This window comes from Pecten maximus, chromosome 5 (genome assembly GCF_902652985.1).
Source record: "Pecten maximus chromosome 5, xPecMax1.1, whole genome shotgun sequence".
NCBI lineage: Eukaryota > Metazoa > Mollusca > Bivalvia > Pectinida > Pectinidae > Pecten > Pecten maximus.
Window position 1 is genome coordinate 43,244,168 of NC_047019.1, and position 20,440 is coordinate 43,264,607.

The 20,440-nt window shown below is 36.8% G+C and overlaps 1 protein-coding gene across 1 annotated transcript; it reads right to left on the minus strand.

Moving 5' to 3' along the window:
* Positions 1-4,066: 4,066 nt before the first annotated feature.
* LOC117328106 (amiloride-sensitive amine oxidase [copper-containing]-like) lies at positions 4,067-7,286 on the minus strand. The gene has a single exon (XM_033885471.1). The coding sequence runs from the start codon at positions 7,265-7,267 to the stop codon at positions 4,628-4,630; it is 2,640 nt and encodes an 879-aa protein (XP_033741362.1). The 5' UTR covers positions 7,268-7,286; the 3' UTR covers positions 4,067-4,627.
* Between the last annotated feature and the right edge of the window lie 13,154 nt (positions 7,287-20,440).

A 20,440-nucleotide genomic window follows, 5' to 3' on the forward strand; every position in this document is an offset into this window, starting at 1 on the left:
TAAATTAATCCAACTATTATCTGTTAATAATGTTAGAGAGTTGTCAAATTTAGGTTACATGTAATATCTATATTTGGCTTGCAAAAGACAAAATTTATTAGTGTAGATAATTTTATATTGAACAGTTTTCATGTACATGTATGTATAACACTCTCCTGTACACATCTGTAGTTGTTTAATGTTATATATCTTGTATACCTATAGGCCTTATAGGCCTACCCCTGTGGGCTTATGTATCGAAACAACGGCATCAGATAGCTGGGTATTTACCTTGTGTAAATGCAATACGTATTTTCTGCTTGCTAGAAATACTTTTCTTCGGTAATACTCATGAGTAAACTTAATCAACAAGACAATTCGGCAGTACCCCACCGAATGTGAATTTTGATATGATCAATTTCATTTATAGCATTTAATCTGGTGGAATCTGATATACACGTCTCTGGTGGTATGAATGTAAATTAATTCAGTAGACTACATATATATTTAACCCCAAGTCTCTCGAGTAAGATGAACCCATGTCCCAAGTAAAAACAGTTTCAGTGGCAAATAGTGTAGGGGATAGGGCTTGGACACTTCTCTTTTCTTTCGTTCTCTTTGATGAATGTCAAAGGTCAAACTAAGTCCGAGTGGTATAACTTTTGGTACATGACACAGCCCAACCTGTGGTTTTATTGTTACTACCTACACGTGTTGTTGATGAAGCCTGTTGCCCCAGTAACATAGATTTTAAAATCCAATAACGAATTTCTGATGTATGAGAAACTATTTCCTCTACTCCAGCGGAATTCGCGGAGCAGAATGTTTACTGTATTAAGTTCAGTCAACCCTCCCCATTCACAAATAACAAAGACTAATCGGTCGCATTAAAATCATTTCTATTGTTCTTTGAAATAATTATTGGGAAAGGTCACAACCTGGAAATTAGATCGGGCTCACCAGGTGTTCCGTGTCATTACTGTACAAAACATCGTGTACATTTCTACATCTAATAACCAGAAAGTCGGTCGTATCTAACATGCTACTAGGATGTCTGTCCCCATCGGCCACGTGTTTTACTAGAGAATATATAGCCAACTTCCTTATAAAAGTTCTTTTGTAATATTTGACCTAATCTGTTTTATATATGATAAAAATGAAATGTGACTGGAAATCTCATAAATATCCCCAATTACATACAAATAGTTTTGTCTCGCTGGTTAAGGATGTGAGTTATTGTACAAACGACACACAATATTAACACACACACCCTCCTTCGATACAATTTGAATGTTAGGAACAGAACAGTAGAACCAATAATTCATCAATCGTACAGCTATTTCGTCCTTCTAGGACTCGTCAATGTTAGGCCTAACCCAAATTCGTAACCCTAAAGTGGTTTGACGTTTTGTCGACATTTTTATACCCATCTGACGTAGATTGACGTGAAGCTGGTATGGAAAGGTTCGATACAGCATCAAAATAATACAGACCATCAGTTTCGATACCCACCAGGCGACGGAAGGAACTCAAAATGTGCGTGTGATTATAAACAGCGCCACCAATAAAAGAATTAAAACATGCAGGGTATCCCATATTTAATATGAGTTATGGTGATGACAGGAATCCCTGTACATGTACCTTATGTGTGGTAATTATCTCCGGGTCATAGACCTATTATCACCTGTAATTATTACGTGTCGTAAGGCTGTCTATACGGCCACACATACATGTACATATTGTATGATGTAAGTAACAGTTCATATGACTTACCATTGTAACCGTTATATATATATATGTATATGTCAGAACGAACAGGTTTATTACCATTTCAACGTCAAGTCATGTCCACACTACATTCCTTTCACATGTACTGCACTATATCTGATACTGTAGTACAATGATTTGGTGTATACTGTAGTACAGTGATTTGGTGTATACTGTAATACAATGATTTGGTGTATACTGTAATATAATGATTTGGTGTATACTGTAGTACAATGATTTGGTGTATACTGTAGTACAATGATTTGGTGTATACTGTAGTACAATGATTTGGTGTATACTGTAATATAATGATTTGGTGTATACTGTAGTACAATGATTTGGTGTATACTGTAGTACAATGATTTGGTGTATACTGTAGTACAATGATTTGGTGTATACTGTAGTACAATGATTTGGTGTATACTGTAATATAATGATTTGGTGTATACTGTAATACAATGATTTGGTGTATACTGTAATATAATGATTTGGTGTATACTGTAGTACAATGATTTGGTGTATACTGTAGTACAATGATTTGGTGTATACTGTAGTACATTGATTTGGTGTATACTGTAATACAATGATTTGGTGTATACTGTAGTACAATGATTTGGTGTATACTGTAGTACAATGATTTGGTGTATACTGTAGTACAATGATTTGGTGTACACTGTAGTACAATGATTTGGTGTATACTGTAATATAATGATTTGGTGTATACTGTAATATAATGATTTGGTGTATACTGTAGTACAATGATTTGGTGTATACTGTAATACAATGATTTGGTGTATACTGTAGTATAATGATTTGGTGTATACTGTGGTACAATGATTTGGTGTATACTATAGTACAATGATTTGGTGTATACTGTGGTACAATGATTTGGTGTATACTGTAATATAATGATTTGGTGTATACTGTAATATAATGATTTGGTGTATACTGTGGTACAATGATTTGGTGTATACTGTAATATAATGATTTGGTGTATACTGTAGTACAATGATTTGGTGTATACTGTAATATAATGATTTGGTGTATACTGTAGTACAATGATTTGGTGTATACTGTAGTACAATGATTTGGTGTATACTGTAATATAATGATTTGGTGTATACTGTAGTACAATGATTTGGTGTATACTGTAATATAATGATTTGGTGTATACTGTAGTACAATGATTTGGTGTATACTGTAATACAATGATTTGGTGCATACTGTAGTACAATGATTTGGTGTATACTGTAATACAATGATTTGGTGTATACTGTAGTACAATGATTTGGTGTATACTGTAGTACAATGATTTGGTGTATACTGTAGTACAATGATTTGGTGTATACTGTAATATAATGATTTGGTGTATACTGTAGTACAATGATTTGGTGTATACTGTAGTACAGTGATTTGGTGTATACTGTAGTACAATGATTTGGTGTATACTGTAGTACAATGATTTGGTGTATACTGTAGTACAATGATTTGGTGTATACTGTAGTACAATGATTTGGTGTATACTGTAATACAATGATTTGGTGTATACTGTAGTACAATGATTTGGTGTATACTGTAGTACAATGATTTGGTGTATACTGTAATATAATAATTTGGTGTATACTGTAATATAATGATTTGGTGTATACTGTAGTACAATGATTTGGTGTATACTGTAATATAATGATTTGGTGTTTACTGTAATATGTAATTAATTTCCCAGATCCTTGTGAATCTGACGGGTGTCGACAGAATGTGTTAGAGATTCCCAGATCCCTGTGGACCTGATGAATGTCGACAGATTGTGTTACAGATTACCAGGTCCCTGTGAATCTGACGAGTGTTGACATAATGTGTTAGAGATGCCCAGGTCCCTGTGGACCTGACGAATGTTGACATACATTTTTTTATTGTGTTAGAGATTCCCAGATCCCTGTGGACCTGACGAGTGTCGACAGATTGTGTTACAGATTACCAGGTCCCTGTGGACCTGATGAATGTCGACAGATTGTGTTACAGATTACCAGGTCCCTGTGGACCTGACGAGTGTCGACAGAATGTGTTAGAGATGTACAAGTCCCTGTGGACCTGATGAATGTCGACAGATTGTGTTACAGATTACCAGGTCCCTGTGAATCTGACGGGTGTCGACAGAATGTGTTAGAGATTCCCAGGTCCCGGATTTTCTCCCTGACAGAACGTTAACGTATCTAGCACTTAAGTCATGAAGGGTTCACTATGCGAATAACCGTTCTTACAAGTACAATCTGGAATATATCACATATAGTGCTATGTAATGCTAAAATAGATTAGCTGTCACTTTAATTGTTCAATTTTTTATTCAATGATTTTAAGAAATACATCACGGATTTCTGAATATATAATGTTCAGTTATTATTCTCATTGACTGCCCCGCCCATTCCCCAGTCTTCAGTCGCACTTTAAACAATGTCAAATTTAACAGATAGTGACATATCTTCACCGAGCTGTACAATTATCAGTGAAAATATTTGAAGCCATTTGCATTACACAATGGTAGCCGGATTCCAAACGATCACTGAAGACAGACAATGCATAAATATTCAAGCGTATGGAAAACGTTTAGGGAGCTGAAAAAATGACGTGAACGACTCATTCAGCCGACAAAGTTTTAGACATAAAGTTACTGCAGTTATTGACATCACACGAGGTTTGCTGAAGAGTGCTATAACCCAGAAGTGTAGCGTAACCGACATGAAGTTAGCACTGGAGATCGTTATCTTGGATCAGTCTATGATTGTAGCTACAATGTAGGGATATACAAATGAACTTAACCCCAAATAAGGACATGACGCATTATTAGTTTACAATGGAAGCGGGGCTTATCACCGGGGTACTGGAATCAAGATTTAACATAACACGCTTCTTCTGTGGGTTCCGTGTCGAAAACCTTATCAGCAACTTTAGTGTACTGTGGAATGTCATACGTCATCGTGTTCTCGAAAAAATTAAAAGGTTTAAGAATAAATCCAGTCTCAACACGTGAAGTGATGGGTACGTCTTCGGATGTTGGAATGTGTAAAAATCCCACGGACAACCACGTGACCAAATCTTCATTATCGATTGACTCGCCATCAACCATGTCTTGAAGGTATCGCTTCACATTCCTGCTGCTTTTATTGTTGCTGTATTTGTAAATCGGTTTCATGTAAGGTTCGTTCTCCTTCCGTTTCGTTATATGACACTGATGTTTTGTAAATGCTATACTACCCATCATCGGGTAGCTATCGTCAAGGTTTTGTGTACCTGTGGCCATAGTCATGATTCTATAACCCCTACTTACATTCCACGCATTCCTTTCCTGGTTGTTCACTACGGTCCAAAAGGTTTGGTTCACCAAATTAATGTTGAGTTTATCTTCGTTTTTTAAAAAGTCCCATTCGATATAACGGGTCTGATTGAGGTGGAAGTATGGCGGCGTCACATTTACTTGACGATAGGAGTTCACTGCCTCGGATACATCCCCAGCCTTCCAGTTAATCACTTCAAAATTATTTTTCGGTCCCACAATGTCGAGGTCAACCTTGAAGCCAAATGTATGGTCATGTATAGGCCCAGTGATAAAACTACCGATTTTGTATCCAAACGGCGTCCTGCCATCAGGCCCTCCAAAGTTCAGAGTATACGGATCATGGAATGAACCGAATAGGAACCCAGTGGCAATCGCCTTAGTTTTTATTCGTCCGTCAAGATGGAACTCGAAATCAAAAATGTAATCGTAATTGCCGATTCTAGTTGGGTACCTGACGACAAGATATCTATTTCGAATTCCAATTTGAAAACCAATTCCATCGTGTCGCCACAGTGGTTCCTGGTTATCCTGCTCGAATACACAAATCCCCGGAACTACGGATGCCTTTCCGGATCTAGTAAGCCATGAGGATACGTTGAGGAGAGTAGCATGTTCCGGACAGTCAATGCCCATCATTGGATGTTTCGCATTCCCAATTCCGTATTCCGCATCGTTGTAAACAACATTGTCCTTCCCCGGATCGTCAGCCGAGTACACAAGGCCAATGTCATTGAGTGAATTCTCATACAAGATACGTTCATTTTGAAATTTTACATTGAAAATGGAAGGTCCTCTGAGAGTACTGGAAGAGGCTGACAGAGTCCAACCCAACCAAGAAATGTCGTGTCCTGAAATTTTGTAACGGGGACCACTTGTTTCATATGTCTTCGGCCCAGGGAAATGGGAATTTTCCCTCGGTAAAGCATGTTCATCCCTCTGTGGAAAGGCCATTTGTTGGATTCGGTCTTTAGCGTTTGACGGGAACCTGATTTTAGTTATCATATCGTAAACATAGGCACTATAGAGGAAGGAACTATTTGGAAAAGGACCCTGGTTCATATAGTAGTAGTCGTATATGTACCAATCCGACGTATTCAGACTCTCGTGGTTGATCTTACCAGACAACGGTAGAGATGAAAGAAAATCCATATCTCTATTACCAAGACCCCTCATGGACAAAGAGAACCGACTAATTCGCTTCCCTTCCTCCGACTCAAAGGGACCAACAGGTATGACATTTAGGTCATCCATAGCGTCTGACGTATCGAAACTTTCCTGAATCAGTCTCCGCATACCCCCAATTTCCCGGAATATAAAAACCATCAGGAGTTCTATCTCAAATATGTCATACGGTCGCCGACTATAGGGCACTTCATCTGGGTCCAGCATGGGTTTAATGGTGATGTTTTCCCGGGGTCCGTCAAGGGGTCCAACAGTGTATTCCATGTAAAATGGCGGATCGGCCGCGCCTTTGTTGATAGACACGCTAGCATACCGACCGGGAAAGGTGCCATTAGAATCCAAATATGCCAGTGCCTTTTTCTTGTTGGGAGGAGACAGTTGCATGGCATGAAGAAAATCTGTTTTAAGGTCGTTGGTCTTATTTATTTCTAAATTTATGATAGCATTTTCTCGAAGAATATCGTGTGTTAGGTTCATTTCCTCCACAGTTAGTGGAGCGAACACCGGCTTTTTGTCATTCACTGGGGGTTCCCGCTGCCTTTGTTTACAGACACTGCATGCTTTTTCTGGTTCCTTGGGCTTATCTGTTGTGCTATCGACATAGTCTGGCATCTCTTCAAAATTATTAACATTGATACCGTCATCGACGAATTCTAACGGGGAGTGTGTTAAGAAGTCTGTGGAATGATGATGATGGTGATTATGTGAGGGCGATGGCGTTGATGTGCTGTCTGATGAAGGATGACTGGTTTGGTGCTGAAGTTGTGCTTGGGGTGATTCATGCTGCCCTTGACATTGTTTATTTTGATCTTTGTATGCGTAAATTCCAACAATTAAACCAATAACGAGGCCGACTACAAACACGCCTAAAATAAATAGCTGGAGAAAAACGATGGTTTTAAATGAGACCGTCTTCTTAGCAGAGGGTTCCTTTTCCAGTTTGAAAGTGTAGAAGTCTTTGCTGGCTTCTGGACCTCCATTGGTGGTCGTGCTTCGAGGATTGTCCATGTCTAGACAGCCCACATTCACCTAAAAAATAATAATGATAATAATAATCATCCGATCTGTTAATTTTTATTCAAACAGTTTTGGTCAATGTAGGTTAATAGGTGTTGGTTTTTACTTTAAGATGTATGATCATAACTGACTGGCGTGAAGTTAAAATCCAACAGTGTACAACAACAGTGTACGATGGTGTTTAAGGCTAATTTCTTGTTTCGTGCTTTATTCCTTTCGAAGCGAAAAAGAAAGGAAGGGTTGGTGATATTTCGGCCCTGACACGTGACCAATGTTGTTCTTCTGGGCGAGTACTCGCAAAAAAAGGGCGAACATTAAGATTCGATAAATACCGCCCAATTCGACTGGAAAGGATTAGAGGCCGAAATAACGAAATAGGATGTTCATGTGCCGTAATATTGCCCAACATACAAAGTGTTTGTCTAAAAGCTGCTTATTTGATGAAGTGTAAGATGGGGCAAATACATCACACCATCCATCTGCCCTAGGCTGTCGGGGGATGGAGGTATCTATTGTGGGTTAAATTGGCAGGCCTTTGATAACACGCACCTTATAAATGCGCAGTGATGTATTGTGTTCGGTACTATCTAGAGGCACAGGAAAATTCACAATTTTACAGCTTGTGGTGTTGGTCAAGGATGTGTGGCTCCACTGTGGCCTTGGGGGGGGGGGGGGATTCCAAGGTTGGATCAATCGCATCTAGTTCTGAACGACACACATACATATGTGTACATATGTTACACATGGGATTTATATATGTCACACATAAGGTATACATATGTCATACATGTGATTTATATATGTCACCATTGGGGTATATATATGTTACACATGAAATATGCATATATCACATCATGTGTAAAATATGCCGGTGGATTTCCACAGATCTAGAGTAACGGAGATGATGATGACGTAGTTCTAGAGCCTTACCAAACGCCAAATATTACTGTTTAACAAGACGTAAGTAGGGATATAGAAATTAATCCCGCTAACGTCTTATCGAACTGCTTTGAATATTACTGTTGACCGATAGGTCACTGACACCACGGGGCAAATGTCAGTGCACGTATACTGTAATGGCCCCTTGAGTTTACAGGGAGTCTTTGATGGACCGTCTCTATGACTGTACATGTATACGGACCGTCTCGATGGATGTACATTCCATATGGACGTCTCTATGCTATATTGTATATGGACCGTCTCTATGCTATGTTGTATAGAGACTGTCTCTATGATATATTGTATATGGACCGTCTCTATGATATATTGTATAGAGACCATCTCTATGATATATTGTATATGGACCGTCTCTATGATATATTGTATAGAGGCCGTCTCTATGATATATTGTATATGGACAGTCTCTATGATATATTGTATAGAGACCGTCTCTATGATATATTGTATATGGACCGTCTCTATGATATATTGTATTTGGACCTTCTCTATGATATATTGTATAGAGACCGTCTCTATGATATATTGTATAGAGACCGTCTCTATGACATATTGTATATGGACCGTCTCTATGATATATTGTATATGGACCGTCTCTATGATATATTGTATTTGGACCGTATCTATGATATATTGTATAGAGGCCGTCTCTATGATATATTGTATATGGACCGTCTCTATGATATATTGTATAGAGACCGCCTCAATGATATATTGTATATGGACCGTCTCTATGATATATTGTATATGGATCTTCTCTATGATATATTGTATAGAGATCGTCTCTATGATATATTGTATATGGACCGTCTCTATGATATATTGTATATGGACCGTCTCTATGATATATTTATAGAGACCGTCTCTATGATATATTGTATATGGACCGTCTCTATGATATATTGTATAGAGACCGTCTCTATGATATATTGTATATGGACCATCTCTATGATATTTTGTATAGAGACCGTCTCTATGATATATCGTATATTGACCGTCTCTATGATATATTGTATATGGACCGTCTCTATGATATATTGTATATGGAACGTCTCTATGATATATTGTATAGAGACCGTCTCTATGATATATAGTATATGGACCTTCTCTATGATATATTGTATATGGACCTTCTCTATGATATATTGTATAGAGATCGTCTCTATGATATATTGTATATGGACCGTCTCTATGATATATTTATAGAGACCTTCTCTATGATATATTGTATATGGACCGTCTCTATGATATATTGTATAGAGACCGTCTCTATGATACAGTGGAACTTCGTTAACTCGAACTCTGATAACTCGAATACCCCGCTTAACTCGAAGTACCTCGCCGGTCCCGGCCGAATTCTCTCTTTATCTTAGTAAAATAAACTCGGATAATTCGAATTCGGATAACTCGAAAAACTCGGATAATACGAAGTAAAAATTTGGTCCCAACAATAAAAATCCTACTTAAAATGTTCGAATAACTCGAAGTAAAAAATTTTCGTCGATCGGTGGCAAACGCCGACATTTTTTAAGAGCTAAATTCCGTTTGTAATACTGAACATCTCGGCACTACTAACCTATATGCTATTATAAGTGTTTCATAAATTCATCAAAGAAATTGTCGGTTGAATCTTATAACAACAAGTCTTGGTGATAAAAAGTACTGCTTTACTTACATCAGGTAATTTCCCAAGGCGGTCGCCGATATCAGTACACACGATAGTCAACAACTCATCTACCCGTTCGCTCAAGCGGAACTAATCTCTGACACACCGGTAGATCTACCCGGCTGATGTTTTTACAGGTGTAGAAATGACACAGTCACCGGCGCCTATTAAATCTTTAAACTGCTGAAACAATAGCGTAATTACTGCCGAGGTGTTCAGAGTACAACTGTAACGGTCAGTGCTGTCTATTAAATCGGATAAAACGCCAGCTCAGTTACAGTAACATTTTATACGCACATGCGCAGCCCAACTTCCGGTGCTAATACACATGGAAATGGCGTGGTTATCAATAAAAAGTAAGTAGGCCGATCAAACAGTATTTTATATATGTCCAATAAAAGGTAATGGTTCTGTTACGTTTTGTATGCAATCTGTGTTAAACTTAAACGGTTATTTGTTTTGACATTAATAACTTGTTATTTTGTCGAATTCCGTTTTATCGTTTACCTTTTGCAAACATGACTTGCACATCAGATCGTTATTGAAGTGACTAAGTGAAAGAAACTTTATCGTGACTGTATATCGGCAAAACTACACCAAATTACAAGTGACATAACGAAACATTACATATATATTTACATGTATTGACCAGTCTTCACACTAAACTGATGAGCGACAGAGCGAAGTTATAATGATTATATAATGTTGACAAATATTGACCAAACTTTTCACCAAAAACGATAACTCGCTTAATTCGAACACTCGGATAACTCGAAGTTTTTTCGTGGTCCCGTCGACTTCGAGTTAACGAAGTTCCACTGTATATTGTATATGGACCGTCTCTATGATATTTTGTATAGAGACCGTCTCTATGATATATCGTATATGGACCGTCTCTATGATATATTGTATATGGACCGTCTCTATGATATATTGTATATGGAACGTCTCTATGATAGTATATGGACCTTCTCTATGATATATTGTATATGGACCGTCTCTATGATATATTGTATAGAGACCGTCTCTATGATATATCGTATATGGACCGTCTCTATGATATATTGTATTTGGACCTTCTCTATGATATATTGTATAGAGACCGTCTCTATGGTATATTGTATAGAGACCGTCTCTATGATATATTGTATATGGACCTTCTCTATGATATATTGTATATGGACCGTATATATGATATATTGTATAGAGACCGTCTCTATGATATATTGTATATGGACCGTCTCTATGATATATTGTATAGAGACCGTCTCAATGATATATTGTATATGGACCGTCTCTATGATATATTGTATATGGACCGTCTCTATGATATATTGTATAGAGACCGTCTCTATGATATATTGTATATGGACCGTCTCTATGATATATTGTATTTGGACCGTCTCTATGATATATTGTATATGGACCGTCTCTATGATATATTGTATTTGGACCGTATCTATGATATATTGTATAGAGACCGTCTCTATGATATATTGTATATGGACCGTCTCTATGATATATTGTATAGAGACCGCCTCAATGATATATTGTATATGGACCGTCTCTATGATATATTGTATATGGATCTTCTCTATGATATATTGTATAGAGATCGTCTCTATGATATATTGTATATGGACCGTCTCTATGATATATTGTATATGGACCGTCTCTATGATATATTGTATAGAGACCGTCTCTATGATATATTGTATATGGACCGTCTCTATGATATATTGTATAGAGACCGTCTCTATGATATATTGTATATGGACCATCTCTATGATATTTTGTATAGAGACCGTCTCTATGATATATCGTATATTGACCGTCTCTATGATATATTGTATATGGACCGTCTCTATGATATATTGTATATGGAACGTCTCTATGATATATTGTATAGAGACCGTCTCTATGATATATAGTATATGGACCTTCTCTATGATATATTGTATATGGACCTTCTCTATGATATATTGTATAGAGATCGTCTCTATGATATATTGTATATGGACCGTCTCTATGATATATTGTATATGGACCGTCTCTATGATATATTTATAGAGACCTTCTCTATGATATATTGTATATGGACCGTCTCTATGATATATTGTATAGAGACCGTCTCTATGATATATTGTATATGGACCGTCTCTATGATATTTTGTATAGAGACCGTCTCTATGATATATTGTATATGGACCGTCTCTATGATATATTGTATATGGACCGTCTCTATGATATATTGTATATGGAACGTCTCTATGATATATTGTATAGAGACCGTCTCTATGATATATAGTATATGGACCTTCTCTATGATATATTGTATATGGACCGTCTCTATGATATATTGTATAGAGACCGTCTCTATGATATATTGTATATGGACCGTCTCTATGCTATATTGTATTTGGACCTTCTCTATGATATATTGTATAGAGACCGTCTCTATGATATATTGTATAGAGACCGTCTCTATGGTATATTGTATAGAGACCGTCTCTATGATATATTGTATATGGACCTTCTCTATGATATATTGTATATGGACCGTATATATGATATATTGTATAGAGACCGTCTCTATGATATATTGTATATGGACCGTCTCTATGATATATTGTATAGAGACCGTCTCAATGATATATTGTATATGGACCGTCTCTATGATATATTGTATATGGACCTTCTCTATGATATATTGTATAGAGATCGTCTCTATGATATATTGTATATGGACCGTCTCTATGATATATTGTATATGGACCGTCTCTATGATATATTGTATAGAGACCGTCTCTATGATATATTGTATATGGGCCGTCTCTATGATATATTGTATAGAGACCGTCTCTATGATATATTGTATATGGACCGTCTCTATGATATATTGTATAGAGACCGTCTCTATGATATATTGTATATGGACCGTCTCTATGATATTTTGTATAGAGACCGTCTCTATGATATATCGTATATGGACCGTCTCAATGATATATTGTATATGGACCGTCTCTATGATATATTGTATATGGACCGTCTCTATGATATATTGTATAGAGACCGTCTCTATGATATATTGTATATGGACCGTCTCTATGATATATTGTATTTGGACCTTCTCTATGATATATTGTATATGGACCGTCTCTATGATATATTGTATTTGGACCGTATCTATGATATATTGTATAGAGGCCGTCTCTATGATATATTGTATATGGACCGTCTCTATGATATATTGTATAGAGACCGCCTCAATGATATATTGTATATGGACCGTCTCTATGATATATTGTATATGGATCTTCTCTATGATATATTGTATAGAGATCGTCTCTATGATATATTGTATATGGACCGTCTCTATGATATATTGTATATGGACCGTCTCTATGATATATTTATAGAGACCGTCTCTATGATATATTGTATATGGACCGTCTCTATGATATATTGTATAGAGACCGTCTCTATGATATATTGTATATGGACCATCTCTATGAAATTTTGTATAGAGACCGTCTCTATGATATATCGTATATTGACCGTCTCTATGATATATTGTATATGGACCGTCTCTATGATATATTGTATATGGAACGTCTCTATGATATATTGTATAGAGACCGTCTCTATGATATATAGTATATGGACCTTCTCTATGATATATTGTATATGGACCTTCTCTATGATATATTGTATAGAGATCGTCTCTATGATATATTGTATATGGACCGTCTCTATGATATATTGTATATGGACCGTCTCTATGATATATTTATAGAGACCTTCTCTATGATATATTGTATATGGACCGTCTCTATGATATATTGTATAGAGACCGTCTCTATGATATATTGTATATGGACCGTCTCTATGATATTTTGTATAGAGACCGTCTCTATGATATATCGTATATGGACCGTCTCTATGATATATTGTATATGGACCGTCTCTATGATATATTGTATATGGAACGTCTCTATGATATATTGTATAGAGACCGTCTCTATGATATATAGTATATGGACCTTCTCTATGATATATTGTATATGGACCGTCTCTATGATATATTGTATAGAGACCGTCTCTATGATATATTGTATATGGACCGTCTCTATGATATATTGTATTTGGACCTTCTCTATGATATATTGTATAGAGACCGTCTCTATGGTATATTGTATAGAGACCGTCTCTATGATATATTGTATATGGACCTTCTCTATGATATATTGTATATGGACCGTATATATGATATATTGTATAGAGACCGTCTCTATGATATATTGTATATGGACCGTCTCTATGATATATTGTATAGAGACCGTCTCAATGATATATTGTATATGGACCGTCTCTATGATATATTGTATATGGACCTTCTCTATGATATATTGTAGAGAGATCGTCTCTATGATATATTGTATATGGACCGTCTCTATGATATATTGTATATGGACCGTCTCTATGATATATTGTATAGAGACCGTCTCTATGATATATTGTATATGGGCCGTCTCTATGATATATTGTATAGAGACCGTCTCTATGATATATTGTATATGGACCGTCTCTATGATATATTGTATAGAGACCGTCTCTATGATATATTGTATATGGACCGTCTCTATGATATTTTGTATAGAGACCGTCTCTATGATATATCGTATATGGACCGTCTCTATGATATATTGTATATGGACCGTCTCTATGATATATTGTATATGGAACGTCTCTATGATATATTGTATAGAGACCGTCTCTATGATATATAGTATATGGACCTTCTCTATGATATATTGTATATGGACCGTCTCTATGATATATTGTATAGAGACCTTCTCTATGATATATTGTATATGGACCTTCTCTATGACATATTGTATAGAGACCTTCTCTATGACATATTGTATATGGACCGTCTCTATGATATATTGTATATGGACCGTCTCTATGATATATTGTATATGGACTGTCTCAATGATATATTGTATAGAGACCGTCTCTATGATATATTGTATATGGACCATCTCTATGATGTATTGTATATGGTCCGTCTCTATGATATATTGTATAGAGACCGTCTCAATGATATATTGTATATGGACCGTCTCTATGATATATTGTATAGAGACCGTCTTGATGATATATCGTATATGGACCTTCTCTATGATATATTGTATATGGACCGTCTCTATGATATATTGTATAGAGACCGTCTCTATGATATATTGTATATGGACCGTCTCTATGATATATTGTATATGGACCGTCTCTATGATATATTGTATATGAACCGTCTCTATGATATATTGTATAGAGACCGCCTCAATGATATATTGTATATGGACCGTCTCTATGATATATTGTATATGGACCTTCTCTATGATATATTGTATAGAGATCGTCTCTATGATATATTGTATATGGACCGTCTCTATGATATATTGTATATGGACCGTCTCTATGATATATTGTATATGTACTGTCTCTATGATGTATTGTATATGGACCGTCTCTATGATATATTGTATAGAGACCTTCTCTATGATATATTGTATATGGACCGTCTCTATGATATATTGTATATGTACTGTCTCTATGATATATTGTATATGGACCGTCTCTATGATATATTGTATATGGACCGTCTCTATGATATATTGTATAGAGACCGTCTCTATGAAATATTGTATATGAACTGTCTCTATGATATATTTTATAGAGACCGTCTCTATGATATATTGTATATGGACCGTCTCTATGATATATTGTATATGGACCGTCTCTATGCTATATTGTATAGAGACCGTCTCTATGATATATTGTATATGGACCGTCTCTATGATATATTGTATATGGATCGTCTCTATGATATATCATATATGGACCGTCTCTATGATATATTATATATGGACTTTGTCCGTGTTACGTATTGTCTGTTCGTGTTATGTCCGTGTTATGTATTGTCTGTTCGTGTTATGTCCGTGTTACGTATTGTCTGTTCGTGTTATGTCCGTGTTATGTATTGTCTGTTCGTGTTATGTCCGTGTTATGTATTGTCTGTCCGTGTTATGTCCGTGGTTTGTACTGTCTATCCGTGTTTTGTCCGTGTTATGTATTGTCTGTCCGTGTTATTTCTGTGGTATGTATTGTCTGTTCGTGTTATGCACGTGCTTCGTATTGTCTGTCCGTGTTATTTCCGTGTTATGTCCGTGTTACATATCGTCTGTCCGTGTTATTTCCGTGTTATGTCCGTATTACGTATTGTCTGTTCGTGTTATGTCCGTGTTACGTATTGTCTGTCCGTGTTACGCAATGTCTGTCCGTGTTTTGTCCGTGTTACGTAATGTCTGTCCGTGTTATGTCCGTGTTACGTATTGTCTGTCCGTGTTATGTCCGTGTTACGTATTGTCTGTCCGTGTTATGTCCGTGTTACTTATTATCTGTTCGTGTTATGTCCGTATTGCGTATTGTCTGTCCGTGTTATATATCGTCTGTCCGTGCTATGTCCGTGTTATATATCGTCTGTCCGTGTTATATCCGTGTTATATATTGTCTGTCCGTGCTATGTCTGTGCTAAATATCGTCCGTCCGTACGTGATATGTATCGTCTGTCCTTGATGTGTTCGTGTAATATATCTTCTGTCCGTGTTATGTCCGTGCTATATATCGTCTGCCCGTGTTATGTCCTTGTTATATATTGTCTCTCCGTGTTATATCCGTGTTATATATTGTCTGTCCGTGTTATGTTATTGTTATATATTGTCTGTCCGTGTTATGTCCTTGTTATATAGGGTCTGTCCGTGTCTGTCCGTGTTATATTGTCTGTCCGTGTTTTGTTATTGTTATACATTGTCTGTCCGTGTTATGTTATTGTTATATATTGTCTGTCCGTGTTATGTCCTTGTTATATAGGGTCTGTCCGTGTTATATCATTGTTATATATTGTCTGTCCGTGTTATGTTATTGTTATGTATTGTCTGTCCGTGTTATATATATTCTGTCCGTGTGTGTTATATATCGTCCTTCCGTACGTGTTATGTATTGCCTGTCCGTGTTATGTTATTGTTATATATTGTCTGTCCGTGTTATATATATTTTGTCCGTGTGTGTTATATATCGTCCTTTCGTACGTGTTATGTATTGCCTGTCCGTGTTACATTGTATACATTGTCTATCTATGTTATGGGTTTAAATCGCCTGTGTCGATTATAAAGTTGATAATTACGGAGAATGAGTTATAGTTACCAATAAAACATTGTATAATAAACACATGTTCCATGGTATTTATGATATGTGTCTGCAAAACAAGCTACATACAAATTAACTCTGTCTGTGCAATCAACATAATAAGGACTTACCGAACGATCAGCAGGTGTCAGACTGGTCTCGGTAAGACAGGTAGTGTACAGGTAGTATACCGTTAGGGGGAGGGGCTCTAGTCTACCAATGAATGATTGCACGACAGGTGATAAGGCTAATTAAGTCGATGAATAACCAGGTAAACTGGAACAATAAACACATGGAAATGTGACTGATACTCAACCCCCTCATTCATTTCATGAGGAGTTTATTGACATTAAAAATGTTTAAAAAATAATTGGTCGTCATACTTCCTCATTCATACTGAGATGGCATTTATTGTGTGAGGAAAACAGAAATGTCAGTAAAATCAATGGGTACCTTAAACTGGAATATATGTAATTATCATTTATTGTGTTTAAAGGAGCACAGAAGTGTCAGTAGAATCAAAGAGTACCTTAAACTGGAATATATGTACTTATCATTTATTGTGTTCAAAGAAACATAGAAATGCCAGCAAAATTCACTGCAGGAGTACCTAAAACTGGAACATACGTTATTATCATTTATTGTGTACAAGAAACATTGAAATGTCAGTAAAATCAAGGAGTACCTAAAACTCGAACATACGTTATTATCATTTCCATGAAGATCGACAATGAAAAAGAAACTCTGCTTTCCTGGTTCACAAGTATAGACACAGCCTACACCACAGTGGTATACTTGCTCTGTAATCAATGGCGATATTAACCAAGCTAACTGACAGTAGGAGTACTAACGAGGATGTTATATTATGATGAAGCACTTTGTTATACCTTGTACAGTGATGAATCGTCGCTATCATTCGTTAAATACACTTCAATGGCCTATAGGGCAAAACCTCCATATCTTTTAGTCAAATGAAAGGGTAATTAATGAATCTGCGTAATATTTGAATAATTAGGTTTTTTTTGGCGTTTACAGGTGATAATCTGCTGACTTTGACAGTCATTATGCACTGTCACCCTTACTTACCCGGCCTCTATGAATAGATTTTCCTGAAATTAGAATCTCTGTGTCGACATGTTTTCAATTAAAATCATACATTTTGTTAATTTTACAGAAATGTGGCAGGGAGCAGGACCTTGATACATCACCGGAGAAACCTTTGTGCTACAGGGAAATCGAACCCAGTCCATTTTAGTGGAAGACGCAGACGTGTTGGCTACAATTCACTCCACCACCACAGCAACCCGCCTGCCATTCACATTAATAGTAACCATAAAACAGATTTCTAGAACTTGTTAATGGTCAGTCAAGTTCATTTTAAATTTACGGTTAATATTGTTTACTGTTATATCGCTTCGATTTCAATAGCTCTGTTAGAGACAGTCTTGAACCCTCTTCATTAGGGGCCAAGCCCGGGACCCTCTCCGTTAGGGGCCGAGCCCGGGACCCTCTCCGTTAGGGGCCGAGCCCGGGACCCTCTCTGTTAGGGGCCGAGCCCGGGACCCTCTCCATTAGGAGCCGAGCCTGGGACCCTCTCCTTTAGGGGCCGAGCTCGGGACCCTCTCCTTTAGGGGCGAGCCCGGGACCCTCTCCCTTAGGGGCCGAGCCCGGGACCCTCTCCTTTAGGAGCAGAGCCTGGGACCCTCTCCTTTAGGGGCCGAGCTCGGGACCCTCTCCTTTAGGAGCCGAGCCTGGGACCCTCTCCTTTAGGGGCCGAGCTCGGGACCCTCTCCTTTAGGGGCGAGCCCGGGACCCTCTCCCTTAGGGGCCGAGCCCGGGACCCTCTCCGTTAGGGGTCGATACTGCGACACTCTCCGTTAGGAGCCGAGTAAGGAGTCGAGCCTTGGTTCCTCTCCCAGACCCTCTCTGTTATATTTTTCTGTGATCCCCCCCCCCCCCCCCCCCCCCCCCCAAAAAAAAAAAACAAAAAAAACAAAGCAAAACAATACAAAGCAACAAAAACAAAACGACGTGTTTGTGCCATTGTATAAAATGATATGATGCTGGATGCGATGAGATGCGATGCGATGAGATATGAGATGATATATCAGTTATTTCAGTCGTCGGTCTTTTTTTTTAAGCTTTTAGCTTCTGGACCTCGTTGATATTGATTGTCCATCTTCCAATGGAGCTCCTTGATTACTTTTTTTTTTTTGATTTGTTAAACATTGATTCTATGCTATGAATTATACATACAATAAATGTAAATATATAACTTTGTGTTGTACCTCTTTAGTGTAATACAGTTTAAAGTATACACACAACGTACATTGTTAACACTTTATGTGTGCTAGCGTTTTGGGTTGAATTTCTTGTGATGATCTCTCCAATGGCGGTGATATGATGAGAGATCTGTATAATGGCAGAAACATTTGCCTATTCAAATTTGTGAATGTTCTCCACACTAAACCCGTCATCATATTGGTCTTTTTTCACACATTCTGTTATGTGCGCACTAAATATGGATAACTCCAAATTTTTTCCTTTGTTGAAGGGCAGTACATTTTCCTTTTATGAACCGAAAAATGTGCTTTGCTAATTAAGTTATAAGTTAAGTTACAAATACATGTAATATGTTCCATAATGCGGTCCTTCAGAATGGATTCGAGTATTCTTACCACTACACTTTTCCGGCTAACTGGTCTATAACTTTTTGCTAATCTTTTTTTTTTTTTTTTTTTTTACATAGGAGTAATAATATATGATGTGATACAATACTATGCGATGTATGATATGATGAATACATATTAATAATTCATTTATTAACAAAATGAACGATTTGGTCACCATAAAAGCATCTTTGAATAATAGTTATCTTTATAAATCCAGGATGTTAATCATTTTGGTTTGCAGTATTTCCATTCTTCCCTGAAGCTGAGTTCGTTTCGTTATCATAAACATTGCATGACATAACGACCGAAACTTACAGATGGATTACTGTATTTTGGTTTTGAAATGCAATCACGTTTGGTTAAACACCTATACGAATGTGAATCAAGGGAGGTAACTCGAGAAGTATATGCGTTTCGTTTCTTTTTTACAGATAATTAGTAATTTGTATACACTCACTTTGACGTTTTCAGCATCGGATAAAATATAATTTTTTAGCAATCAAAATTAAATTTATATTGAGCTTGAACATTTTCATATAACTTTATTGCACACAGTTTTTATTTACTTGATTGAATGCTTAAGAATATTTCCTTTAAATGTATTTTATTTGCTGCGGTCTT

Coding starts and splice junctions, on each gene's coding strand:
- LOC117328106 (XM_033885471.1), bottom strand. CDS start 7,267: ATGGACAATCCTCGAAGCACGACCACCAATGGAGGTCCAGAAGCCAGC.